General features: G+C 48.7%; 1 protein-coding gene across 13 annotated transcripts in view; it reads left to right on the top strand.

Moving 5' to 3' along the window:
• Nucleotides 1–26,701, top strand: part of Rcor3 (REST corepressor 3) — a 36,209-nt gene extending 9,508 nt beyond the window's left edge. For 2 of the 13 annotated variants that reach the window (XM_060364938.1, XM_060364934.1), the window contains 9 exons: nt 1,239–1,291; nt 2,821–2,982; nt 4,395–4,519; nt 5,050–5,128; nt 8,954–9,172; nt 10,658–10,735; nt 17,660–17,717; nt 23,667–23,908; nt 24,371–26,701. In XM_060364938.1, the coding sequence (XP_060220921.1) occupies nt 1,239–1,291; nt 2,821–2,982; nt 4,395–4,519; nt 5,050–5,128; nt 8,954–9,172; nt 10,658–10,735; nt 17,660–17,717; nt 23,667–23,908; nt 24,371–24,715 (1,361 nt within the window). In that variant the 3' untranslated portion in view covers nt 24,716–26,701. Of the gene's footprint in view, nt 1–1,238; nt 1,292–2,820; nt 2,983–4,394; nt 4,520–5,049; nt 5,129–8,953; nt 9,173–10,657; nt 10,736–17,659; nt 17,788–23,308; nt 24,145–24,370 lie in introns of those variants that run through there. The other 11 variants (XR_009584703.1, XM_060364937.1, XM_060364935.1 and 8 more) reach the window with 11 other exon arrangements.

Here is a 26,701-nt window from a genome sequence, read left to right as displayed (position 1 = left end):
ACAATGGTGCGGTTTTAGCAACATGAAAACCAAATGCAGAAAGGTAATGCTTCCGTTAGGGTTATGTCCATGTGAGCTGTCCTGAGGCTGTGACCAACTCTGGCTACGTTGTGGTAGAATCTCTTAGGGAACTTTCTCTTCTCTACTGGTGTCTGTTCTGACCCACATCTTAGAGGTGGTACCTGTGTCTTCTTAAAGCTTCTGTCAGGTTCTAGGGCCCAGTCAGGGCTGCGACCACATCTCCTCAATTGGGATGTCTTAGTTTGCTGTCTAAAGGTCTATGATATATTCTTGTTATATTTAGTCAGCATCTTTCTAGGTCTGTGGTCACTTAAGTACTTTCTAAGCAACATATGATAATCAAGAGAGACTGTGTTGTTTTAGCATAAATTAAGAGAAGGAAACTAAGGTACAAAAGTTCAAATTATTCCACCAAAGTGTGAACAGAAAAGCAATTTCAGGTAGACAGTACCTATACCAGGGTCAGAATTCTTAAGATTTCTGCTTCTCAGAAATATGTTTAAAGAACCAATTACATATACATTTGTGTGATAAATTTGAAAGGGATAAAGGAGTGACTATGGACAATACGTAAAATTGAATCCCGAATGTAACTGAACACTTGGTAATGAGGCCTTAGAGTAGCTATTGCTACTTCATTGCTAAAGCTGCTTCTCTGAGTCCTTTAGCTACACATGGAAGCTAAATGAAAATAGAGCCCTGCACCCCATAAAGCAAGCAGAAGCACTGAGAAGAACATTAAGGATGTTGAGGCATGCTCAGGGTTCCATTCTCTGGGATAGCTTGCAGAATTGTGGGTGTCGGCCCCGTTTATAAATAGGAAAAAGGGTCTTTCACAGCCAGGTATTTCTATTAAAAACTGTAATTGGAAATCAAGGATTATCTCAGGATTTTACAGTATAATTAGGTTCCATTGTCTGCTTCCACATGGGTGATTGTCAGCATACAAGGATAATTGGAGTAATGTCCCTTAATTTAGTAGTAGTTATATCATGTGTGGTCATGGGGTTAGCAGGTAGGTAAGTGAAGTTCTGAACTGGTAGGGAGCCATTGATTCTTTGTCCTTTAGTAACATTCTGTGGATGGTAGCCTTGGCGATTTTCTTTTTACTCAGAATAGTAAATTATTTTACCAAGTTTAAAAAAAACAAAACCAAAAACTAGATCTGAGAAATTGGGAGTTTGTGAGAGTAATGAAATAACACGGTTCCGTTACAGTGGATGAATATATCGCCATTGCAAAAGAGAAGCACGGCTACAATGTTGAACAGGTATGTGGAGAAATGTGTGTGCATGTTTGTGTGTGTGCTGGAGCATGTACCTGTGTGCAGGCCAGAGGTCAGTTTCAGACTGTCTTCTTTGGTTGCTTCACCCTTTTTTCCCACAAAGAGGCCAGATCTCCCCGTCCCCATAGCAGGGACTCTAGCTGTGTGGCCCCACTTCCTGCCTCAGAGATGTGTAAGCCGCGGGTCTCACCCTGTGTCAGAGGGGAGAGAGCAGCTCCGCCTGAGCGGGTCACTGGGTCACTCTGTGCAGGGCTAAACTGAAAGTAAACTTTTTTAAATTGACTAGCTTGTCTATAGAGTGAAACAAATTAACCTTTGGGGGCATTTTTGAAGTTATCGGTGGCCTAGTTTATGGTTTTAGTTCTTGTTTGGTTATTTAATTCGAGACAGTATCTTGCTGTGTAACCCATTGGCCTGGAATTCGCGGCAATCCTCCTGCCTCTGTCTCCCGCATGCTGGCCTGGAATTCGCGACAATCCTCCTGCCTCTGTCTCCCGAGTGCTGGGATCATGCCTGTTACCCATTTTGTTTGTATGCCTTCTTTGTCGTTTTGTTCTTTTCAGACAGGGTCTGTCTGTGTTCCTGGCTGTCCTAGAGCACACTCTGCAGACTGCTAGCCTCAACCTCACAGAGATCCTCCTGCCTCTGTCCCCCGGTGCTGTGATTAAAGGCGTGCACCCCCACGCCAGGGGTGCCTTCCTTGTTATCTTTAAGAAAGGTTATCTTTCAAAATAGGAGTATATATTGGCTCATTTTTATGTTTATGTTGAATTTCTATTATCAGAGTACAGGAGTTTATTTTAAGCTCACCACTAAAAATTCTGTGTCTTTTTTTTTTTTAGAATGAAAGTTTACTCATTAGGCAATGCTTACTGCCTTATAATAAAGCCTCTTGCTACTACAGTAGAGGGAGGAGGAGTGAAATTTTTAGAAATGGCTTTTCAGTCAAGTCACTGAAGCTATTTAGATTACTTCTGATAGTTAGATGTATGTATACATTATGGTAATAGCAAAGTAAACAAATATTAAATACACAGTTTTTATTAAAATGCAAATATTGAATGTGTGATAAAATAATTAAATTGAACAAGTGCAGTGGAAGCGATTGAATTATTTAGCCTATAATATAATTCTGAAAAGTTAAATCTTGATGTTTCTCTGTTAAGTCCAACAGAGGTTGTCTGGCTCTTTTTTGTAACTGATAATTTCATTCCGTTTGGTTGCCGTCACTTACCCAGTAGCTTTCTTTGAGACCGTTTCCCTTACCTAATGACAAATTGATAAACTGGGTAAAATCTTGTCCTCGAAACCTGCCTTAGAGTTAGTCTTTTCCCCGACAACCAATGACGTTGGACCCGCAAGCCCTCCTCCAAGCCGGGGTGCGCACATGAGCAGGGGTTGCCCGTGTAAAGGCCCAGCCCGAGCTCTGGTAAGGCTAGGTCACAGGCTCGCGCTGCGGCACTGACACGTGTGGCGGGGGTCAATCACTGGAGTCCCGTGGCCTCTCCCCGCAGGCGCTGGGCATGCTCTTCTGGCATAAACACAACATCGAGAAGTCCCTCGCAGACCTGCCCAACTTCACGCCCTTCCCGGACGAGTGGACGGTGGAAGACAAGGTCCTGTTTGAACAAGCCTTTAGTTTCCACGGGAAGAGCTTCCACAGGATTCAGCAAATGGTAGGATGCTTTTGGTCCTCCACGAATTACCGTTATGCTAATTATCTTACGATAGGATCGGATACCACCTACTTACCACGTAGAAGATGCTTTTCACTTAACTGTAATATTAAGGATTGGAAATGAGTGTGTCTGCTACAGTATTTTCAAGTTGCCTGTGCATAACAGGTGTGTGGCATTTCCTTTTCATCTCAAATGTGTGAGTAATAGTTAAAATTAATTTAATGGTTGTTTTTAATGGGGGAATGATAATTTTACTTTATTTTTTATTTTCTTTCATTTTGCATGTAAAAGTCCTTTTACTAACTTAAGTTTTTGAGAGATACATGAGCCCAATTCTACATCATTCTTCCGCCTCCCCCATAACTCCTCCATGGTCCTTCCTCACCTCCTTTTCAAATTCACGGCCACTGCCACTGTTGTTGTTGCATTTACGTGTGTGTGCACGCACATACACACATACATGAACAGCCTACTGACGCCAGTTAGCGTTTCTTGTGTGTGCATCTGTCCAGAGCTGACTCCTTGGAACAGGACAAACTAACTAAAGAGCAGTGCTGCCCCGTACTAAGTAACACGGTGCTCGTGAGGTGGAGTTAGTGTCAAGACTGGCGTAACCCCAAGATGAAAGTCCATCTTAAGCCTGTGTGGTGTCTGTCTTCAACCTGTGTGTCATGTTGTCCGTGTCCTGTGTGCCATGTTGTCCGTGTCCTATGTCGTGTCAGCGTTGTCCGTGTCCTGTGTGTCATGTTGTCCGTGTCCTGTGTGTCGTGTTGGTGTTGTCTGGGTTTTCCTGGGGTTGTTGGTGGTTTGTGGCTTTATGTTTTCTCAAGGAAAATGTCTGTGTTTGTACATGCGCGTGAGTTCGGTAGTTGAAGGGGACATTTTGGTATGTAGTTTACATCTTACTCGTGCACTCGGCAGCCACTGTAACACCTAAGACTGTTCAGTGGTTTCGATCTGTCTGCATTACGTACTAAGATCTAAATATAAAACTGAAGGGATCTGAAAGCTCACGGCTAAGGACTGCGTAGCTCTTTACTACCTGGAAGAGGCCAGACTCAGGACAACTGCATGCGTCTGTGAGGTGTCTGTTGATTTCCTTTGTGTTTCAACTGCTCCCAACTAGAGATAGCAGAGTTGAGTCACTTGAGGAAGCAACGCTGGAAGGAGGCAGGTGCTGGCCATGCTGGAACCTTGGGGGACACTCTCATTGAGTCAGTTATCACACTTTCCTCTCCCCGGGACCAACAGTGGCGTGGGCTCAGCAGTGTGAGTGATGTGGGAGCTGTGGCCGGTCCAGCTCTCCTCAGTCCTGCCTGAGGGTCCGGACGTCGTCCTCCTGCCCTGATGTCACACACCATGACATGTTACTCACCAGTTTCCAACAGTAACAGGAATTTGTTTTTAAGCTTCCAGATAAGACAATTGCAAGTCTTGTAAAGTATTACTATTCTTGGAAAAAAACTCGCTCAAGGACAAGTTTGATGGATCGCCAGGCTCGTAAACTCGCCAACAGACACAATCAGGGCGACAGGTAGGTCATGTGCTTTACCCGTGTCGCACGGTTGGGCGCTCTCACTGGATTGTGTGTTTTCGTACGATCAAAAGCTGCTGTAGTGCTGTCTGTGGTGGGGAGCCGAGTGCTCACAGGGCGTGGAGGAGCTTTCCACGCTCCGGCTTCCCTCAGTGCTGGCTGTTGAGTGTGGAGGAGGGAATGCGGTGTGGCTCGGGGGAAGGCACTGGCACTGTGTGGCCTCGGTGCCATCCCCAGCCCTCCATGCACACGGGTACGTGTCTGCAAGGCCTTTCCGTTCTCTGAGGCTTCGTTGCTGTGGCTGTGGTGCCTGGCTATGCCACACACAGAACTCACACCCCCAGCGTGACACCAGAGTGCGTGCCATCCCCCTCTTACGGAGCGGGGAGTGTTGCTTGAATGGTTCTGTAAACCCGAGGGATGACTGGCCTGAGGACGTGGGGTCCCGGTTACAGCTGTTCTGCCCCGTGAGAACCCTCAGGCGCATGCAGTGAGGTCACTGGAGGATCCACTGATCTTTTGTCTTTCAGTGATGACGATATGGAAGAAACACACCCAATGGACGGGAACGACAGTGACTATGACCCAAAAAAAGAAGCCAAAAAAGAGGTGACGGTCCACACTTGTACTTGTTGCACTAGGGCTGCTCAGAAAGACCAACGTCGTGATGCTCAGGGGTAGAGAGCCTGAGCCTGGGGTGGTGGCACCTTTAATCCTGGCGCTTGGGCTGCAGAGGCAGGTGGATCTCTGTGAGTGTGGGGCCAGCCTGATCTACTTAGAGAGTAGATCTACTTACACACTGAGACCCTATCTCAGAGCAGAGTGAGGGATGGCCTGGTGGTGAAGAGCACGCACTGCTCCCCCAGAGAACGGGACTTCCGTTCCCAGCATGAGGCCTAGTCTACCTGCCTGTAACTCTAGCTCCAGGCAGTCAACACCCCTGTCCTCAGTGGGCACTCACACTCACTCACACTCACACACAAACACACACAAATAATTAAAAAACAAACCAGCACCCACATGCACACACAAACACACACACACACACACACATAATTAAAAATTCATCTTTGGGGAAAAGAAGAAAGACTTCTGTTTAATGGTTTAGGAAGTAGGTGTCAGTGGGATTTGAAGTCTGGAAACTACTGTGATGTGTAAAGCTCTGCCAGCCAATAAATGGCCGTTTTGGGCTATCTCCTGCCGCACTGTTAGTCCATAATGCACTGAAGAAAGAGACTACCTCTACAGGGTAAGAGTTGTAAGATTTTAGGGTTTCCAGTTTTGCTCCCCGGTTTTTCTCAGAAGTCTCTTCATGGCGAATTAGAAAGTGGCAGCAAATGTGTGCCGAGCAGGGCGCACGGAAAGCCAGCTCGGGAAGGCCGTAGGAAAGGGTTCAGCTGCCTCACTGTGTTGGTGAGGAGGCACAGCCACGAGAAAAGGCTAACCTGGTACACGTGCTGTTTAATAAGGTAAGGATCATGAATTTGTGAGGCGTTGAGAATGCCACAGAGGCCGTGAGCTGGGCCGCAGTGAGCACAGCACTGGAATGGTGGACTGGCTGCTGGCCTTGAACCTCAGTTTCCCGGTGTGTGGTTTCCCCAGCAGCCGTCACTGCAAACTCTGACCTGTCTAGTCCTTACCATCCTGTGACGTTTCTCCACTCATGACACTTAAAACCCTCATTATGTCAATGTGATGTTTTCTAACTTTCCCATTTGCTACATTTTAGTGGTTTTTCAAATGCCAGATACTTTCAGATTCCTCAGTTTCATCTGCTTTGCTTTTGCTTCCTTGAGCCATAAACACTAGTTCACTTTTTTTAGATAAAAAACAAACAAACAAACAAAAAGAAAGAAACAGCAAACTTACATATACGTGTGGCTTTGTTTGAATATGTGTGTTCTGAGTGCAGGGAGCTGTGGAGGTCACAGGAGGCCGTGAGGTCTCCTGAAGCTGGAGTCAGGGGCAGTTGTGAGCCACCCAGGTTGGTGCTGCTGTCAGAACCCGGGTCCTCCACTGAGCCTTCCCTTCAAGCCCGAGTGTCACTCTGGAGTTGCTTTCTTCCTGTTTTTCTCTCTTCTGCTGGTCTTACTCCAGCCGTCTTGGACCAAAATGCTTAATCAGATATGTCTGTCTGTCTGTCTGTCTGTCTGTCTGTGTCTAGTGCACTCATACATACCGCCAAAGTAGAGGCCAGAAGTCAGGTGTCTTCCTCTATCAGTTTCTCTCTCTCTCTCTTTCTCTCTCTCTCTCTCTCTCCTTCCCTCCTTTTTCTCTCTCTATGTCTTTCTCTTTTTCTCTCTCTCTCCTTCCCTCTTTTTTCTCTCTATCTCTCTCCTTCCCTCCTTTTTACTCTCTCTTTCTCTCTTTCTCTCCTTCCCTCCTTTCCTCTCTCTCTGTGTTTATCTCTCTCTCTCCTTCCCTCTTTTTTCCTCTCTCTCTGTATCTATCTCTCTCTCTCCTTCCCTCCTTTTCTCTCTCTCTCTGTCTGTCTCTCTCTCTCTCCTTCCCTCCTTTTCTCCCTCTCTGTGTCTGTCTCTTTCTCTCTCTCTCTCTCTCTCTTTGAAGCGGGGTCTCTCACTGTGCTCACTGCTCTAACTGGATTGTCTGGCCAGTGAGCTGCCGGGATTCCTGTCTCTCTGGGGTCATGGGCACGGCCCAGGCTTTTGTGAGGGGGTCATGGACACGGCCCAGGCTTTTGTGAGGGGGTCATGGACACGGCCCAGGCTTTTGTGAGGGGGTCATGGACATGGCCCAGGCTTTTGTGAGGAGACCGGGGTTTGCCACCCAGGTCCCCCCGCTCTGCACAGCAAACTCTTTCCTGCCTGAGCCGATCCCCCAGCCCTCTATTTTACTTATTTTTGCTGTCTGTTTGCCTTTTCTGATATTATGGCTTTTTTCCTTTGTGATCTACTTTATTATTTTACTGTCTGCTATTTTGAGCTGGCTATTCCCGCATTTTTATTCTGGTGTACCCAGGAGATTTTACCTTCTATATTTAGGTTACTCTAGTGCTGGTATTTTCAGTGGCTTTCCCATTACATGCTTTGGCTCTAACCCCTACTGATTTGTGATTTGTGTTTTTACCCATAGTTTTGGTCACATCCTGTCTTGTTTTTGTTTTTTTAGCTTATTCAAACTTGAATTCAGTGTTTTTTAATTTATATATAAATGTATTGATTATTTAGTCACAGTTCTTACTTGGCTTGGTCCTCTCTTTGTGCAGACTCCCTCTTTCCTGAAGAGTGTCCTTTTCCAGTTCGTACTTATCTGCGAGACGTCTGAGGCTGGAGTGTGTTCTTCTAAGCAGCTTCTGTATTTGCTTCTAAGCCACTAAAATTGGGGACTTTTCAAGCTGCAAAGATCATATAAGTTTAGGGCATAAACTGCGTGGGGCCGGCCCCTGGGGTAACCCTGTACAGGGCCGGCCTCTGGGGGTTTTCAGGTGAGACTCTTCAGGGTTTCTTTTCTTCAGACTGACGCTGGCATGGCTGCTTCTGGCCCTTTCCTGTGGCAGAGTGAGCGGGTCTGTTTTCCTGCTTACATGGTGATGAATGCACCTTCCCGCATTCTGCCCTTGTCTCTCGTGCCCTCTGTGCCCCAACAGAAGCCTGGGCCTTCAGGCCTTGCTCCCTCTCGCCCAGCTGCTCATCCTGAACTCTTCCTCCTGGCTCTAGGCTTCGGAGAAAAGGCCTCCCTTCGCTGCCAGCTTGAAAAACCTTCGAGTCGAGGATTTAGGAGGCGTCTCTGAACATGAGATCAGCCGTAGCTGCCATGAATGTTAGGCTGTGTGGTGGCTTATGCCTGACTGTGCGGTTCTAGGGATCCCACTCCACCCTCTAAAGAACCAAGGTCAAATGTGTCAGGTCTCACAGAAGCTATACCACGAAAGTCAAGCCACCTGTGTCCAGGCTAACCTCTGTAGGTATACAGTGTTCTGAAACTCCAAGGGAAATAAAACCTTCCTCTTGCCAGCCACCATGGCCCATGAACTCAGGAGGCAGAGGTGGGAGGATCTGTGAGTTCCAGGACAGCCAGGGCTACCCAGAGAAACCCTGTCTTGAAAAAAACAAAAACCCCAACCCCCTTTCTCTTTTCACAAGCTGCAAACATGTGGCGTGTAAGTGCCGAGTGGCCGTTGTTGGTGTTCTTTGTGGGACGTTATGTGTGGCCTTTGTTGTTTGGGGCTCTTCCTTCCATAAGCTGATGGGAAGAATTTACAGTGTGACTTACTTTTTTTTCATAGTCTCAGGACCTAGAAACTAAACATTTTACCGTATTAATCACACATACATTTTATCATGCTGTCACACCCCGACCTATGTCTGCTCGGGAGTATTTTGCAGTGCAGAAGGTCTTTCTGTTTGTGGTAGCCTGTCTGCTCTGCAGGCGTTGGTGGGAGACGGCCTCGCTCTTCTCACTCTGTCCTCGTAGGGTACTGCCGAGCAGCCTGTGCAGACCAGCAAGATCGGCCTGGGCAGGAGGGAGCACCAGAGCCTGCAGCACCGGCACCACTCCCCGCGCGCCAAGTGCCGGCCTCCCAAGGGCATGTATCTGACCCAGGAGGACGTGGTGGCTGTTTCCTGTAGTCCCAACGCAGCCAACACCATCCTGAGGCAACTGGACATGGAGCTGATCTCTCTAAAGCGCCAGGTACTTCCTTCAAGCGGTGCCTTTCCTGATTTCTGCCATTTGCTCCTCTGCTTTTGTAGTTTGCAGGTGCGCTTTTCTCGGAGTTGCAGCCTGTGGAGGTCTTTTGGGGGTGTTTGTTTGGGGTGCAGGCTCGACCCCACAGCTGTGGTGCTCTGCTCCTAAGCAGCATCTCCAGCCAGCGTTGTTACGCAGCATTCAGTCTAAACAGATCTGCAGCTCACTAGGCTTCAGCAAGGAATGATAACCATACTGTTTGCAAGCCTTGGAAGCTGAGTCAGTGACTCTGACTTTGAGCACAGCTTGTCTTCGCTCCAAGGCTTTTCACCATCTCTCGCTCGGCTTCTGTGTCATCTGGGAGTGAATAAGCCAGTGCACAGGGCTGGAACTGTAGCTCACAGAGTAATAGTTTGAAATTTGGTTACGTTTAGATTGTACCACTTAAATGCAGGACCTTGAAAGGTTTCTTATCCTCTGTGTGCCTTATATTTAATTTTCTATGTATGGTTCTAATGAAAACAGTCAGGCCTGCTTCAGCTCCTGTTTGAAAACATGTTTGTCTTAGTGCATTTGATGGACTGGGAAACTTGAGCATAATATGAATTTTGTGTTGGCCAACATATGGTTTTGTCAGTGAGAACCTGCACCTAGTTGACTGAACACATTCGCACACCTTTGGTGTGTAGGAGCTATGTCAGTTCACAGTGTGTGGAGAACCACACACATCAGCTGCCAACTGCAGCCAGGTTGACGTCCTCTTTACCAGCCTGAATATCTTTAAAAGGTCAAGTGCCATCTTCATTGTAGCAGTTATACATTCTGTAACCATTGAAGGGTATATGAAGTTGTGCTCCCATTTTTTTAGATCCTGTCTTTTCGTGTTTGTCATGGAAAGTTTTAAGTGTTCTACCCAGTGAGTATACTTTCCCCAAAAGATGCAGGTTTTTGTTAATTGCAGATTTTATATCATCACTTTTAAGAATATTTATGCTGTATTTTACAGAACTAATTGTATTTGGCACACAGAAAGCTTGTGAGAATTGAGTCTTTTTTAATGTATCAAAAACAATGTTTTATACCTAGCAAATACTAGTCACTGTTATCATTATTATTACAGAAACATTTGCCATTTGGTAGGAACATGATGGTGATGGGAAATGGTGACAGAGCTTACTCCTTGTTCATGCCAGCTGCCTGTGGTTATAAACAGCACTGTTAAATGAGTGTAAAGTGGGACTTAGGCTGGGGTGCAGCTCAGGGGAAAGCTTGCCTGCCAGGACCGAAGCCCCGGTCAGCACGCCACACTGCCACCCGACCCCGCAGAAAGGATCTGTGTTATTCTCAGCCTGTCCAGGTGTGTGCTAACTGAACGGCAGCACGTGTCTGTTCTTCTGAGCTAACCCTCAGGCGTACGTCCTCTTCCCTCATATGTGCTCACCAAGCCTTACCGAGTGCATGCTCTGACCCGTGTTCTGTTCTTTTGTGAAGGTTCAGAATGCTAAGCAAGTGAACAGTGCGCTTAAGCAGAAAATGGAAGGTGGAATTGAAGAGTTCAAACCTCCCGAGGTATGATGCTGAAATAGTTGTGGTTAAGCACCTGTTCTTTTGAGGTACCCAGTGCTCAGGTTTTATTCTGGTCCCTTTTGAAGATTTCCCAACGGGTCAATTTATCATGCCTAATTTTTCATTCACATAGTTGTTCTTTTGAGTCTGATCTTTTTGTATTTAAATGAAGTCATTTGCCCCTGCCCTCAGCAAGTCCTTAGGAAAAGTGCAGTAAGAGCAAGCATAGCGCAGTTCACGGAAGGCTGATGGACGCCTGGGCACAAGAAGTGTTTATTCAAAGCCCTTTTCTGCCAGTGTAAATTGGTAACACTGAAAGAATAAATGACGAGGGGTTTTTCTTACACAAAATCATATTTTAAGATACTTGTTTTTGTCTTAAATTTCAATGAGGATTTTTCTGTATGCATTTTTTTACACTCTGCCTGAAAATACAGAATCGCATATATAAGAATATATAGTACCCATTTGTGTTTTGTTTCTGTGTTCATAGTTAATTACACGAGAAGTTAAAACCCCTAAAATACAATCAAGTCTTTTTACAAAAGTTTCTGCTGTAAGATCTTTGATTCTTTTTTAAAGACTCCCAAGTTACAGTTGATATTGTGACTTGGCCTTTCTGTGTATACAGAGATCAGACAGTTGTATGTGTTCCTGTGGGCCTTTCTGTGCCTCCTACGTCTGACCAGATAGCTACAGATGGATCAGGGGGAGGTGGGGAACGGCACAGCACAGGAGCAATGCAGAAACAGTGCTCTCCACGGTAAGACTGGGTTACGGATGGCAGTGAAAAAGTCATCCATCAGTGTGCACAGGTCAGAAAGAGGTCTCATTTCAGGCCCCAGAGGTAAAATCCTGTCATGACATTGAACTAAGGGAGTTGTAATATAAAGCATTTTATTTTCCTATTTTTATTGCAAAGGGAAACTTTAAATTTTGGAGTGATTATTTTAATTTTGTATTTAGTCATATAGTGAGTATATATAAACCAAATTTTTTAAATACTGACATTTCATAATTTAAAAATTATATGAGTGCAGCAGGATTTAAAAGCATGGTTGGGTCCAGGCATGAGTGCCCGCCTTTAATATCAGCACTTAGGATTCAGAGGACAGAGGGACAGCCAGGGCGACACAGAGAAATCCTGTCTCAAAAAGAACTTGGCGGGCTGTGGTGGAAGGGTGTCATAATCGCCTGGCTCAATGCTGGCAGCCATGGCTTGATCCCCAAGATCCACGTGAGGGAAAGAGAACGGATTCCTGAGAGTTATCCTCTGACCTCTGCACACCAGCAGGCCACACACAGGCCCTACACTAATAAACAAGCAAATGCTCTTAGAGTATGAACCACTAGGAAGAAGGTTTATGCTAAAAATTAGGAAATGTAGAGGTGGCTCAGCAGTTAGAGCACTGGCCGTTCCCCCGGAGAACCTGGCTTTGGTCCCTAGCACGTGCATGATGCTGGCTACCACCCATAGCTCCAGAGGATCAGGTGCACCACAGGCACCAGGCAATTAGCACACGATGTACATGCAGGTGAAATGTACACACGCGTAAAACTTGAAAACAAAAAAAAGTTTGAAAATGTAAATGAAATAAGAGTATTTCTAGGAGCTTTTCTACTAAAATTTCCGGGGTGGGGGGAGGCTGAATAATTTATAATCAACAGTTTCTTACACACACATACACACACAAATGCCCAAATAGTTTTACAAGTCTTCACGGAAGAGTTCATTATGGCCTAAGGCTTTCATAGCATTCTGGGGCAGCCTCGTTCATCACTGGGCACCAAGATGGGCCAGTGCTGTGAGCAGCAGCGTGAGCTCCGCTCCGTCTGCTCCGCACAGACAGGCAGCTGAAGCAGGTGCTGCTCGGAGGTGAGCAGGGCTCGGGGCGCATCCCGCGTCCATAAACGTCCAGCCCGTGTCAGAGAAGAGCAAATTGTTTGGTAGACTAGCATTCTCAGGCAGCTGCTGGCATAGAAGTCTTCAGGTATTTATTGTGTCTTTTGATGTAAGGGCAGTGAGCAAACTGAAGTCACCAAAGTCTTAGCCTCGAGAATGGGCCCAGTGAAGGGGAGATGTCGCTTGGTGATTTAGGGGTCTCATATGACACCTCATGAGCATGTTTGTGTTATCCTGCGGTTGCGGTCAGGGCAGGCAGCTAGCAGACAGACTCTGAATGCTGGTCATGTCCCGTGGAAGACCTCGAAGGACGGTCCTTCTCTGTCACTAACCTTGGCAGTAGCTGCGTCACTGAGTGCAGTGCGCACCATCATGAAGGAGCTTTACGTATTTGTTTGGTTTTAAGTTTTCGTTTTCATCTAGAGTAACATTTGATGCAGAAAGCACTGTCATGTCCACAGCTACTGATTAGTCACCTGTTTCGTGGAGTCAGTGTAGACATTGTGGGGGGGCACAAAGATAAGGTGGCCTTTCCCCATCATCTGGCTTGTGAGGACGCAGTGGGAGTGATGCACAGACACGGGGCTAAGAGCGCGTTCCCGGCAGAGAGAAGAGGGCAGCCGCGGTGCAGAGTGGAGCGGACACTCAAAAGGAGAGGCTCAAAGCCACCCAGCAGGCGAGCTGACACTGAGACTCGGTGGAATGCGAAACACCGCTTTCCTCAAGAGTCCTGCCTGCCGAGCGAGGCCACCGAAGAGCATGAGCAGTGTGGCCAGGGGTGCCGTAGAGAGTGCTCGGCGGGAGCCGGGGGATGTTTGCATGAGAGCTGGAAGAAGTGTCCTTTAAGTTAGGAACGAGGGGAAAGCCCCACAGCTTCTTCGCTGTAGCAGCTTCTTCGCTGTAGCGGGGAGCCGAGGAAGTGGTGTCCTAGACTGACAGGCGAGCGTCCTCGTGCTGACGCTGAGCACGCGAAGAGCGTCTCGTGAGATAGAAAGGTCAGCCATAGGAACAACAGCACGAGAGTAGAGTTCGGACGCCTGTGTCCTGGGAGAAGCTGTGTTGGGAGGAGGGGTGTGGTTTCGGCTGACAGTGGAGGCAGCCAAGTCCACGGTCTGGGAAGGACGAACAGCAGTAATTGGGAAGGGGTAACACTGGGGTTCTCTACCTCTGTGTTTGCTTGCAGCCTTTGTGATGGATACTCAGGTGCCCGTCCTTGAGCAGAAAATTTAACTTGGTAACTTTTTCAGCTCTTGAGAAATAATATGAATGTACCACTGACAAAATGGAGAAGCAGGTGAAGAGAAACTGTTTAGCAGGGAGGAGGCAGGGAGTGCACTGAGGCCGCCTGCCTACGTTGCTGCTTTTAGTGTCTTCTTTTCAACAGCTACTTCCTAAGCAAGGGTGTTCAGATTAGGGCTTGCTGAGACAGCTGCAGCTTTGACCACAAGTCATTCTGGTTGTCCTTCCTCAAAGTTTCTGGGGTTTGTGAGAACTTAAAATCAGTAACTTAAAACTCCTGTATGTTTAAAATACCTTGTTCTATTTCTCTTCAGTCTCCCTTCCCTGTCTCCATTTTGTCTAACGTATTTAATCCTGTCAATTTTCAGCATCTCGTTCCTGCAGTCTCCTGCTGGAGCTACCATCCATAGGCCATTAACTTGTCACTGAAGACTGAACCCTGCAACGTGAAACTCTGGGCTCCCTGGCCCATTCCCAAAGCTCTAGATTAGAAGCTTACTCCTTGTCCTTCTCCTTAACTGTTGAGGTGCTCCGCTCTCTTTGTCCCCTCAGCAGCAGTTTTCACACAAATAGAGAGAGAGGCATGGTCTAAATTCTTAGTCAAAACTCATGTTTCTCTTCTTCTCCTAGATGTTCATAATCTCATACCTTCATAGTACTAAAGCTGCATCATAGCTACATTAAAATGGATGTTGTTCAGCATTAAGGAAGTGGTAGCAGGCGTGAGTGCGGGCCGCCCACAGCAGTGCTTACCATTCTTTCCAAGTGTGTCGCTGGGGATACGCCCAGGGTGAACAGCCGTGGCCTGGAAACCAAGTCCCATTCCTTCAGCCACTCTAGCTCTCACACAGCTCCTGTGTGCCCTGGGAGCCATTCGTATGTTCGGTTGGCTTTTCCCCACACTGCTCCACATCCGTTCAGCAGCCGTTCTGAGTTAGCTCACGCCCTGGTGTTCCGATGCAGTGCTCTGGGTGGTGAGAGCGCTCTGCGCGGCTGCCTCTGTGAGGAATAGCACAGCTTCCGAGAGGCGCACGCCTCAGGAACCCATGAGTGGCTCTGTGTGATGAAAGCGCCTCAGCCCTGCAGAGTGCTCAGATGCGTGGACATCGTGTTTTGTCTGCACGGAGCCTGCGCTCTCCCTGAATGTCCCAGGGCCTTGTTGCTAGTGTGGCCCAGGTGACCCTCATCCTCGCCTCACCTTCGCCGGCTCCCAGGCGAGCCTCTCTTGACTTCTGCCTTCTCCGGGCCTCAGAGCTGTGTTCTGGCTAAATCACACCCCGCTGCGTGTCTTACCCCCTCAGCCTTTGACACAGCTCATTAGCTCAGTGCAAGGCTGGCCGGCCTTGTTGATCTTGCCGCCTTTCTTCTGCTTTAATCCAGATCTTGCAGAGTGCTGGGAGAGCACGGCCCTTCCCCGCTCAGACCTCAGGGTCCTCTGTGTGCACTGCGCCTTTCAGGCGCTTCGAAGGTTTGGATGAAAGTGCATTTTTATAGTATTTCTGTTTCATTTTTGTTCCCTTTTCAGGACGTTTTTCCCTCAAGTCAGTCAGCTTTCATTGTCTCAGGCACTGTCTCCATTTTTAGTTAAAGTTCATCCTCGGAGCAATTTGTGAGGTGTCGCCATTTGCCTGGGAGAGTCCCAGGACGGAAACTCAGCAGGAGAGGCCGGCCAGCAAGGATGTGCTCACTCTCCTGTGAACCCCAGCTGCTGTCTGTCCAGACCACCAGCGCTGCGGAAGTGCAAATACAGCACAAAGCAAGTGGAACTCTAGAGTGCCCAGTTGAAACTGGATGATGTCTGCGCAAGAGAATAGCTTCTGTTGTCTGTATAAGATTGTTGACAGCTGAAGCAACAGTTGGAAAAAGAAAAAGAAAAAAAAAAAACAGCCTACCCCTTCAAAAAGAATGATTTGAGCAAAAAAAAAAGAGTTAAAGTCTTGAGCAAAGTTTTGAAGCCTTCAGAGAACAAAGTCCCATGTTTGAAAATCACATGATTTTCACAACCATTCCATCCTGTAGTCAAGAGAAAGTGCCACCAGTGGAGTGAAGGCAGGTGACCCGACCACTAACTGCCCACAGATGGCCAGGCCCTCAGGAGGGCTCATCTGCTGAAGGAACGGCCTGGGCCTGACGACCTGAGCTTGATCCCTGGGACCCACACAAAGGTAGACGGAGAGCCAGCTCCCCAGGCCAGACCGCCACACAGCCACGTGTGCACGGCATAGACACGTGTCACATACATGAGATCGTCGATGAAACTTCGTACAAAGAACGGGCCAGTTTACAAAGCTCCTGTTTTCTAAATCATTACACTACCATAGGCCCTTTATTTTTCCACCATTTGCTCTGAAGTATTTGGATCCATTTTAAATGGTTCCAGTGCTGATTCCAGGAACTGGCCGTGAACACCCTTGGGTACCAGTTCAGGGTCTGCCCTGTTGCTGTCCTTCGGAGAACCCGCTTGAGCTCTGGGTGCTCTGTTGATTCCTTTTCACTGAGGGAGGTGGTGGGGACGAGGACCTTCTCTGTCCCTGGCTTTCTTTGTGTGTTTCATTTTGAGACAGGCCTGGCTAAGTTGCCTAGGCTAGTCGTGAACATTGGTCTGGAACGTGAGCTCCTGCCACAGCCTCCCAAACAGCTGGCATTCCAGCCCTGCGACCCCAGGCCCAGCTAAGGAGCTCTTACTTGTGCTGTGTGCTCTGCCTCCTCCCCCTGCCCCCAGCGTTCTTGCAGGGTCTTCTCTGCCCACTGCCCACTTGTCCCTCTTAGCTCCTAGAATTCAGTCTTGTCTGTTTCTGATTTTTTTCTTCCTTGCTCTGGATCTTTTTAAGCGTCTTCCTTTCATCCTTTCTTGATTCTGTATCTGACTCTGAGGTTGTTTCTTCCTTCTGAATGCTTGTTCATAAGGAGGTGTAAAGCTCTGTGCCCAGAGCTGAGAGCTGATGTTCCTTCTCAAGGGACACTGCCTGCTGCTCGCCCAGTAGGTCCAGGCACCATGGCAGCATCCCTGTGGCCATCTGTGACCTGGCACACCAGCTTCTCTCGCCCTCTACTGCTTTAGACCCTAACTGAACTCCCGAAGTTTGGTTAGGTGTTGATTACTGTAGGATTTTTAACAGTGACTTTGGAAGAAACATTGGCAAGTCCTGTGATGGGGGGGGGGATGTCTTATCGGTAGATCATTTTCTGCTTTAGAAATTTAAAGAAGTGCTTTAGGACTTAGGCTTATCCTCCATTTCAGTCTAATTTGTACAACTGTTGTAGGAGAGTAAAAGCATAGGTTTTATTTAATGTGAAGTGAAGAAATATCAGTCACAGACCCTCCCTCTCTAAAGAAGCCAGCACAGCCTGGGCTGGTGGCGCACACCTGTAATCCCAGAGCCTGGGAGGCAGGTGGAGTCCTGGGAGTTCAAGGCCAGCCTGGTCTACAGGGTCCAGGACAGCCAAGGCTACACAGAGAAGCCCTGTTTCGAGAAAAAAAGAGAGAAGGAAATGATCTCTTACTGTTGAAAACCAGTGTCTGCAGTGTGTGTAATAGGACACTAACTGGGAAATGAGCGAAATGTCAGTGTTGTTCAGTGATCAAGAGGGAGCGTTTTCCTTTCCTTATTTTTGTGTGTGGATAAAAGGTAACTCGAGATGTATGTAATCCTTCTGAAAATGAAACCTCCATGAGGCAGCATATTAGTCTCATGTCTATGATTTGGTGAAAAGTTTTTAAAAAGCAAGTTGGAAAAATGTATGTCTTCATATCCTCATTAGGAAACTTCTTTTTAATTTTGTAGTCAAATCAGAAAATTAATGCCCGTTGGACCACAGAGGAGCAGCTCCTAGCAGTGCAAGGTATACAAAGCTAAGCAGCTACTGTTGTTGATCTTCGCTGTCCCGGGAGGCGGCTGCGGCCTTCCCTCCCGTAAGTGGGTCAAGAAAGGGCTGCGTTCAGCACACCGTCCTGGTGAGCAGGGATGCGTGTTGTTTGTGGGTGCAGCATACGGAATCTGCATTTAGGGTCCCCAGGAGCACAACACATCCCCAGTGCTCCGTGGCTCACGACCAACAGAAACTAAAAGTTTCTTATGTGTCTCATTGCTCTTTGTTCCTGTACCTGAAAAGTGTGAGGTGATGAAAATACTGCTTTCAGTGTGTCATTCCTTACAAAGAGACAGATCCCCAAGTGCCTTCAGGAGGCTGTGGACACTGGGAAGTTGCCTTACCGTATCTGGTGCGGTTCGTGAGCACACCACGGGCCGACGGGGAGCACTGTCAGCCTGGACAGGGACAAATTGTCCATTTGTGTTTAGGATCAGTTTGTCTCTCTTTAAGATGAGCTACGCGCAGACCTCAGTGTGTGAATGAACGGTGGTCTGCCGTGGTCTGGTGACCCCTTCCTGTGCTGACTACGAAGAGCTCTCGTGTGAGGCTGAGTGCTCTGAGCAGGACTCCTGTGAGGCACAGCTCACATTTCCCGACCTGCATCCTCCTTTCTGCCCAGAGGCTGCACCCAGGTGTTTAGAGCTGTGGCTCGGAGCTCAGAGCAGTCCTTCCGTTCCCATCAAAGCCTGTTTCCACTGTAGTGCGGCCTGACAAGGGCTGACCCCTGCTCTCCAGTGTTTGGCTAGTATATCAGTTCTGTATCACCATAGAAATCATTCCAGCACACGGTTTTCTGGAGAGAATCTCCAGGGGAAATTTGGGGTGATCTTTCTCCACACAGCCCTTGAAATTGATAGTGTCATGCTGAGCTGCTGTCAGGGGCAGAGTCCACCAAATGAACAGCCTGGTTGGACCATCCAAAGCTGCAATCAGGAAAAGGGCTGGGTACTGCCTGAGCAGCTGTGTGCAGATAGCTCAGAAGTGTTGACATGTGGAAGACAGTGCTGACGCTTAGAGCCAGGCCTCCCCATCCTGCTGAGGGAGGGCAGTGCTCCCTGAGGCACGTTTAGAAAGTTACCTTTAAATAAATCACTCCGCCAGCAGTCTGGTGGAAGACACTGGTTCTTGGGATTTTGAAGGTCCTTCTAAAACAGTGTGTTAATGCCTCATTTTTAGTTCTGTAGATTAAAGGTTATTTGGAATTTTTATTTGGCCTCCTTCCTACTGTTAGAACATAAAATAAAACAATATGTATCTATTTGTGACTAAAGCAGTTGTTCTAGAAAGAACCAAAAGGTGCCATTTCCTGCTCTCTGTTCATGCATTTACATAGAGGCCTGAAGGATAGCTTACCCACCGCGTGCTGGAGTGGGGCCCAGTGCCGGTTGCTCTGGGGAGGTACGTGGACACTGTGGAGTCTGTTTAACGCGTGGACCTTGCTGTGAGATGCTACTTAGCAAACACTTGTTCTCTTCGATATTTCTGAGACACCTTCACATGGCAGCTCCTCTAACAGCTGCTTCAGCGTTGGGAAGAAGTCGCCACTTTTGTTTTGATAGTGGCGTGTGTCCATGTGGTGGCACCTTTGTAAAATGCTCTGCCTCGTGCATGCTGGGTTGCTACAGTGGCCTAGAGAAAGGGGTGGTGCCATTGTTGAGGTCGCCAGCCAGTCTGAACACACTTGTGTGCTAGACGGAAAAGCCTAAGCAGACCGTGCCCACCTGGGGTCCAGTCTACCGCTCCCTTCCTGTTGCCTGGGCGCCAGCAGTTTGAGCACTTTCCTTCCTTCCTCCCCTAGTGAGAAGTGGAAACAGGTCAGTCAGGTCTGGTGGGAATCTTGTCTCTGCTTCTGTCTCTACCTTGTGCTCATGCTAGTTCCGCCATGGTCTTGGTGCGGTTCTCCAGGCGTCCAGGTGGGACGTCATTAGTGCCCAGAGGAGCCAGCTCGTGTGCCCGTTGCCCCACATCTGGATGGCCTTTTCAGGCAGGCAGCAGTTGTTGGCTGTTCTCGGAAAAACACGCATTTACGTGGTAGCACAGAAGGAATGTGGCGTGTGGTGTTTGCTGTTGCCATTTTCAGTCCACTCAGAAGTGGATTCGTTTCCTGGTGCTTAAAGGATGTAGCTCTCTGATCTTCATGCTATTTCAGGAAAAACAAAATTTTAGCAAGATGTTAGCCTTAGATTTCAGTTTCATTTCCCCGCCACGTTCCCAGAACAGGGCGCAGAGCAGGGCGTCCAGGCCGGAGCCTGCAGGAGAGTTGCCGTCTCTTCGGCACCTACAGTGTCATCCTTTAAAGAGAAACAAAGCTGCAGTCTGGAAATTGCCTTTTTAGATTTATCTCGTGGCTAAACCCCAAACCTAGAGTGGTTTATAAAGTAGAAGGCAGGAGGCTTAACGCTGATAAAAATGGAGGGCCACAGGGAGTGGAAGCAGGGCGCCAGCGCTCCTGTGTCGTCAGGCGCCCGTTCGCTTTGAGGCGTTCTTTGAGTTACCGGGGCGTGAGGGCGGACATCTTAGAGGGTGTCAGCCTCTGCAGAGCACGTCACAGCGTTACCCACCCAATGCCCCGTTGTTGGGGGAGTGGGATTGAACCTTCCACGTGGAGTGCAGGGCGCAGAGAGAAGCGGTGGACGCCGGGAGGACTCGGGCTCTGCACTGCAGGGCCCAGTCCCTCCTGTCTGTCCGCTGAGCTAGTGCAGACACTGACGGGAGGTGACAGTCCGTATCCCCAGGGATGTGAGTGTAACCTGTGTATCTCAGCTGTGGGAAAGACCGACCTTAGCGTCTCTAGATCCCGGGCTCTTACTCAGAAGCAGCCCTGGGAGTCAGTGTGTCCCGGAGCACCCTGAGTGCCGAAAGCGGAGTCCGGGAAGTTCCGCTCTGGGCCCTCGCCACTGTGAGTGCTGGCTCTCTGCTGTGTGAATACCGACAGCAGCGCCCAGGCTACCTCAGTCAGGAAGCACCCTGCGGGTGCCCCTAAGGCGCAAGTGGACCCAGCCCCGGCTCAGAACGGGCTTCCTCAGGCGGTGCCGGCCGTTCTCTACCAGTGAGAAAATGACCTTTAACGCAGATAAGGAAGTTTTAACTGCATGTGTAGAGGCTCATACATGTCGGGCAGTGGGGAACAGTGACAGGAAAACGTGAGCCACCATACGGTGTGGTGGTGACTGTCCCCTGGTTCCATTTTCCTTAATTCCCAAACAAAATTTTAAAAATCCTATCAAGTATTTAAGATAATTACTTGCAAGAATAGAAGCGTGGCTGGAATCAGTCTTTTCCTCTCTGGGGCTTCCAGCTTCAGCTCTGGAGGGTCTCTAGGAGGGCGTCCGTGAAGACTGGCCTCTGGCCTTTAGAGGTGACCCCCTCGGGTGAGCTTCAGCGTGTGGCGGACCCCGCCACCACCTAACTGAGAAGGCAGTAGATCGCCTTCGTTCCGGGGTCTAGTGTGGAGCGTGGCCCTCCCCCAGGCACAGAGCGGCCCGGCGGCCCCTGCTCAGGCCAGCCTCCCTCTTCTGCGCTGAGACCTCCCGAAGGAGCTGCCGCAGGGCGCCAGCCGGCTGCTCGCCCTCGCGCACACCCGCAGAGCCTCCCCTCTAGACAGAACGCTCAAGCCCATGGCTTTGTGTAGGTTTTAGAGGGTTTTATCTCCTAGCCAGAAGGCTGTTGGGCGCTCCCAGGAGCACAGAGATGACAGAGCAGCCCACCATGACCAGGGAAGTGACTCAGTAAAGTGCAAGGCACAAGACCTCAGTCCAATCCCTAGAGCAGCAGCTTGTTTGATGGGTTTAAGGTATGGCCGTGCGCACTTGCAGCCCAGCGCTGGGGGCGGTGACTGGCAGAGCCCAGGGCCTCCTTGGCCAGCCTCGCCTCCTCAGTGGGTTCCAGGACACAGAGAGGCCCTGTCTTAACAACCCAACATGGCTAGAACCTGGGAAACAGCATCTGAGCTTGCGCTCGCACACGCGCGCAGTTCTTGACTCCGTGAGGAGCCATAGCTTGAGGAGGAGCAGGAGTGGGCCGGGGGGAAAGGAAGCCGCCCTCCGAGCACAGCGCGGACGCTGCAGCCCTGCACCTCTCCGCTCTCTCCGCACTCGGCAGCGGGGCCCAGGGCGGGCAGGGGCCGCCCGAGACGACAGGCCCCGCCAGGGCAGGGTTTCCGGGTTGTGTGTTCTCAGGACCCCAGTGGGATCATGCCGCAGACCAGAGGGGTCTGCCCGGCGGGGGCCTCGCCTGCGTGAGCTGGGGAAGCTGCGCCACGCGCTCCAGAAGCCGCGCTCTCCCGAGGCCTTGTCAGCTGAGGGTCTGTGACCTTGCAGCGGGACGACCTGGTGCCAAGGGGGGCCATCAGCTCCTAGGAGGGCGAGGGAAGGCCTGGGAATTCAGTCGCTTGGTGGAAAGCCAGGGCGGCTTCCAGGCAGCCTCCCTCTGTGCGGCCCGCTCAGGCGTGTGTTCGCAGAGGCACAGAACCTTCCAAAAGCTGCTGCCTCCTGAGGAGCCCTTGGTGGAGGGCTGCTGGAGTGTGACCACAGCTGTCACGGGGACCTGGTTGCGGCTGCCGCGCAGACCGTCAGGGTAGCGAGGGAACCGCGGAGCCCGGTCTGGGTTTACGGAGAGTACACGCCTGTTTGCGTTGACTAAGCCCTGCGGCTGACGTCTGTGTCCTGCACGTCTTTCCTGTAGGACAGCACACGTGAGCGTAGCGTGTAGAGCCAGGCTCCCGGCAGTGACATGTCAGGCTTCCATCAGAAAGCGCTGAAGCAGTGACCGCCCGGCCCGGCGGGGCAGCTGTACTCGGAGATGCTTGTTCAGAGCCTCGGCGCAGAGCCAGAGCAGCAGCTAAAAGCAGAGCCTCGCTCACAGCGGAGGCGTCTCAGCTCTCTCCGAGAACAGCGCTCTGAGCCGCACCTGCCTGTTCTCACACGCTCGGCTTTGATTACACCGAGTGGCGGCTTGAGCCTCCTCTTGTCTCTCTCATCTCTTTCATGAATGACTACTTTCCGATATGAGTACAGTTATCAAAGCATAAACTAAAAACCTTTGAATTGTATTTTGAGCAAGGTACATCTCTTTCTACACGCATCCTTGATTTTCTTTTGGAACTCAGCTCAGCAGATTATCACCCGTGTTAAGTTCTGAAGACAATTGTTGATCTCAACTTCCTAAGCCAGCTACTGCCTCTCCTCCTCAGCGCGTGTTCTGTGGGGGGTGTCCTTAGGGGGCGTGTCCTTCTGACGTCTGAGGCGGGTGATGCGCTTGGGGCTGATTCTCCCAGAGGAGCACTTAGGAATTTTCACACACGGTTGGATAGACCAAATGTATCTTCCTTTCCACATCCCCTCAGACTGCCGTAATTCTGAGCTTCTAAAGGAATTATTTCTATTTGTCGGTGCCCTGGTGGGGTAGGCGGGTAATTATGGTGTAGTTCCTGTTAAGCCTCAAATTAACTTGCTTTGTTTGCATCGTGGGGAAACCATATGGCACACGCGGTCCATTGAGGGGTTAAAGACATGGCTTCTTCCCATCCAGTTGTGTTTACAAACGGTGTTGCTCAAATTTAGGTGACTGGCTACTAGGGCAATAAGTGGATGTGGAATTGAGGATGGAACAAAGAATTCAATGCTTTACAATAAATGGACTGTATTTGAGAGTTCAAGAGAGGATTGGAGAAAATAACTGAGTATGTAAAAACTGGTAAGTTTCTGATTGTTCAGTCGAAGGCAAGTGGCTGATGAAATGACAAACTGACGGTTTTCACCTGTGACCTTGACCGCTAGCTTAGACTCTGTCTCAGAACTGGGACCCGAGCAGAGCGTGTCAGAAAGCTGTTCATTGCTGGTGTTTGCGTGTGCATGATGTATAGTACCCACGGCTCTCCTTGCTGACCCTTCACAGGTGTGTATCTACTTTGCCTTCCAGGTGTCCGCAAATATGGTAAAGATTTTCAAGCTATTGCAGATGTAATTGGCAACAAGACTGTTGGCCAAGTGAAGAACTTCTTTGTAAACTACAGGCGTCGGTTTAACTTAGAGGAGGTATTGCAGGAGTGGGAAGCAGAACAAGGAACCCAGGCTTCTAATGCTGATGCTTCCGCTTTAGGGGAGGAGACAGAAAGTGCTTCTCACGTGCCGTCAGGGAAGAGCACTGATGAAGAAGAGGAGGTGTGTGTGTGTCTGGGACTGCAGCTGCTCCGAGCTGAGGAGCCGCCCTCTGTGTGGCGCTCTGGAAGGGTGATGTGTGAGGACTAGCTAACTGAGCATGAGGCTGGCAATCCACTTCCTCAGTGACGCTTCTCTGGTGACTGCTGAGTCATAGACAGCCCACTCTGGTCCTAGCAGAGCGGAAAGTGTATTTCTCCACTGTTAAGCTGTTTACTAATAAAGATGTCTGTTTGGTAGCCTTGTTGGGTTTTTTGTTTTTTGTTTTTGGGTGGGAGGTAGGGTTTTTTTGTTTTGTTTTGTTTTGTTAAAAATAAAAGAAGCTTGCGCTTCCAATGAACACTGGCGTTACTTTGTTTTGTTTTTATTTATTTTGGTTTTTTTCCTGTGACAGCCCAAACTATATTGTAGCAAGTTTGTTAGGACTTAAATCTCATACATGTGTTTTTGTTTCCTCACCTCTAGGCACAGACCCCACAGGCTCCTCAGACTCTGGGCCCATCACCTCCTGCCCCGCCATGCCCTCCAGCACCAACAGCCCCCATTGCCACCCTGGCCCAGCCTCCGCCTCTTCTCCGTCCAACGCCGCCTGCCGCCCCTGCTCTGCACCGGCAGCCTCCTCCACTCCAGCAGCAGGCTCGCTTCAGCCAGCCCCGGCCAGCTCTCAACCAGCCTCCGCCACCGCTCATCCGCCCTGCTAACTCCATGCCGCCCCGCCTAAACCCGAGGCCAGTGCTGAGCACGGTCGGTGGTCAGCAGCCGCCTTCACTCATTGGGATTCAGACGGACTCACAGCCCTCACTGCACTAAGCAGGTTGGACAGGGTGGCAGACCTCTCACCACCACCAAACCAGTGCTCGCCCGACTGACCCAAAAGAGGAAAGCCGGGCCCTCCCAGACACCGAGGCTGCAGATTAGCCGTCACACAGCTCTGCTGGCCCCTCCAGCAGGCCCCTCTGCTGGCCTCCCCACTAGTGTGAGCTCACGGAGGAAAAGTAGTCTACACACCAGGGGAGGTTCGTTTGTTTTTACTGTATTTATTTTGTTGAGGTTTCTTATTTTTCTGCTCTTCCTACTCAAAGCTGTTAGTACAGAAATACTGACTTAGAAATTGTAAAAACTCCTTAAGTTCCTTAAGGGTGTTTAACTCTTTGCTTTTTCTTTAATTTAAATTTAAATACACACACACACACTTTCCTATGTTAGGAGTGCAAGAATACATAGCCTGCATTTCAGATTTTGATATGTTCATATTTAAGGAATTATAGCTTCTTATCCCTTTTTTCAAAATGTGTTGCTTTCTTTCTAAAGGAACTCTAATATATTCCTTTAAAAGAAAGCAATTAAAATCAATTGCAAAGCAATTATATAAAACCACAAAGAATGTATTGAACCTGCTAATCCTTTAACACAGTTTGGGGTCCTTATGTAAAGTCCTTGTTTAAAGGTCATTGACCCTGTTATCTTTCAGTAATACAGGTTTGGAATCACATGCAGAAAAAGGACTTAAAATTTGGTGACATATAATGTTTTTAAGTTCTTTGAAAATGTTACTTTTGAAAACAATGTTTCTAAACGCTTTTTGCCGTTAGCTACTCTCGGCCTGTGTGGGAATCCAGAACATTCTTTTGTCAGTTCTGTAGAGACGGTGGTTATGGAAACATTTATTTACAATTTCTCTTCTGAACTTCAAGTAGCCCTCACTGGTAGGGTCTGTGTTTAACAGGAAGGGTGTTTTTTTCTTGATAAATCTCTGTCCATCTACACGTGTGCTTGCCACCGTGTGCTTGGGGTTTGATTTAGGGCTAAAGCATCAGCATCACGTCACTAGATGAACTTGAGAATTTGTTGTGTTATTGCAATAATTGTGCCATTAACTAAAGTACTTAGACCCATTTTTACGAAAAAGCAGAGACTTAAAGTCTTTTGTTCCAACCCAGAATTGCTAGCACCCACGAAGAATACTTATGGCGGAAGCATTCCAGCATCCTGTCACTGACAGTCTTGATGGAGTGACCTCGTCCTGTAGCATGGCTTGTTGCAGAGGGACAGTTTGGTAGGGCCACAGGCTGTCCACATCAGAAGTGCCATCTATTCCCCAGGTATTGGAAAAATAGTCCCTTTCTGGGCTCTCCAGCCTGAAGGAGCCCTGGGTTTAAATTCATTGTCAGTCTTCATTTTCAGAGTTCCTTCCTAGGACCCTTCATCCTGCCATACTGAAGGTGGCTTTCAGGAGGAGCCCTTTCTTACTGGATCACCTTAATAGTTTATGCCCCAGATAAAATGTAACTGATTTAAAAATAACATTAAAGAATTTATACTTATTTTTACTTTAAAAGCCATGGGAAACGGTTGTGTATCTTAAACTGTCTAGAGCATTTTTCAAAGCCCGTGTCTTGTGTGCGTGCATATTATACCTTGCAGCTTCCGTTGTCTTCGTCTCCTGTCGGTAACCTTCAGTACAGTCTGTGGGGAATGTCAGTCAAGTTGGTCAGCACCAGCGTCTGTCCGGGTGTCCAGTGTCTGTGCTTCATTTAAAATCTGTGTCCCAGATGTGGGCCAGGCGCTGTGTCCGAGGGATGTGTTGCAGTTTTATTTACCAACACTAGAGCACACAGTAGAAAAATCGTAGTTTCATTAGTGATATGACACATGTATATGGTGAGACGTCTTTATTGTGTGCTTTGCATATTTTGTAAATATTTTGCACGTCATTATTTTCCTTTTTTGTTTGAGCAGTGTTTGGCCTGGAAGAGTAATATGCTTGCTGCTTAAAGGATTAAAGATTTAAAGGTG

The sequence above is a fragment of the Meriones unguiculatus genome, chromosome 11, assembly GCF_030254825.1.
Source record: "Meriones unguiculatus strain TT.TT164.6M chromosome 11, Bangor_MerUng_6.1, whole genome shotgun sequence".
Taxonomy (NCBI): Eukaryota; Metazoa; Chordata; class Mammalia; order Rodentia; family Muridae; genus Meriones; species Meriones unguiculatus.
This window is presented reverse-complemented; position numbering and strand designations above follow the sequence as displayed.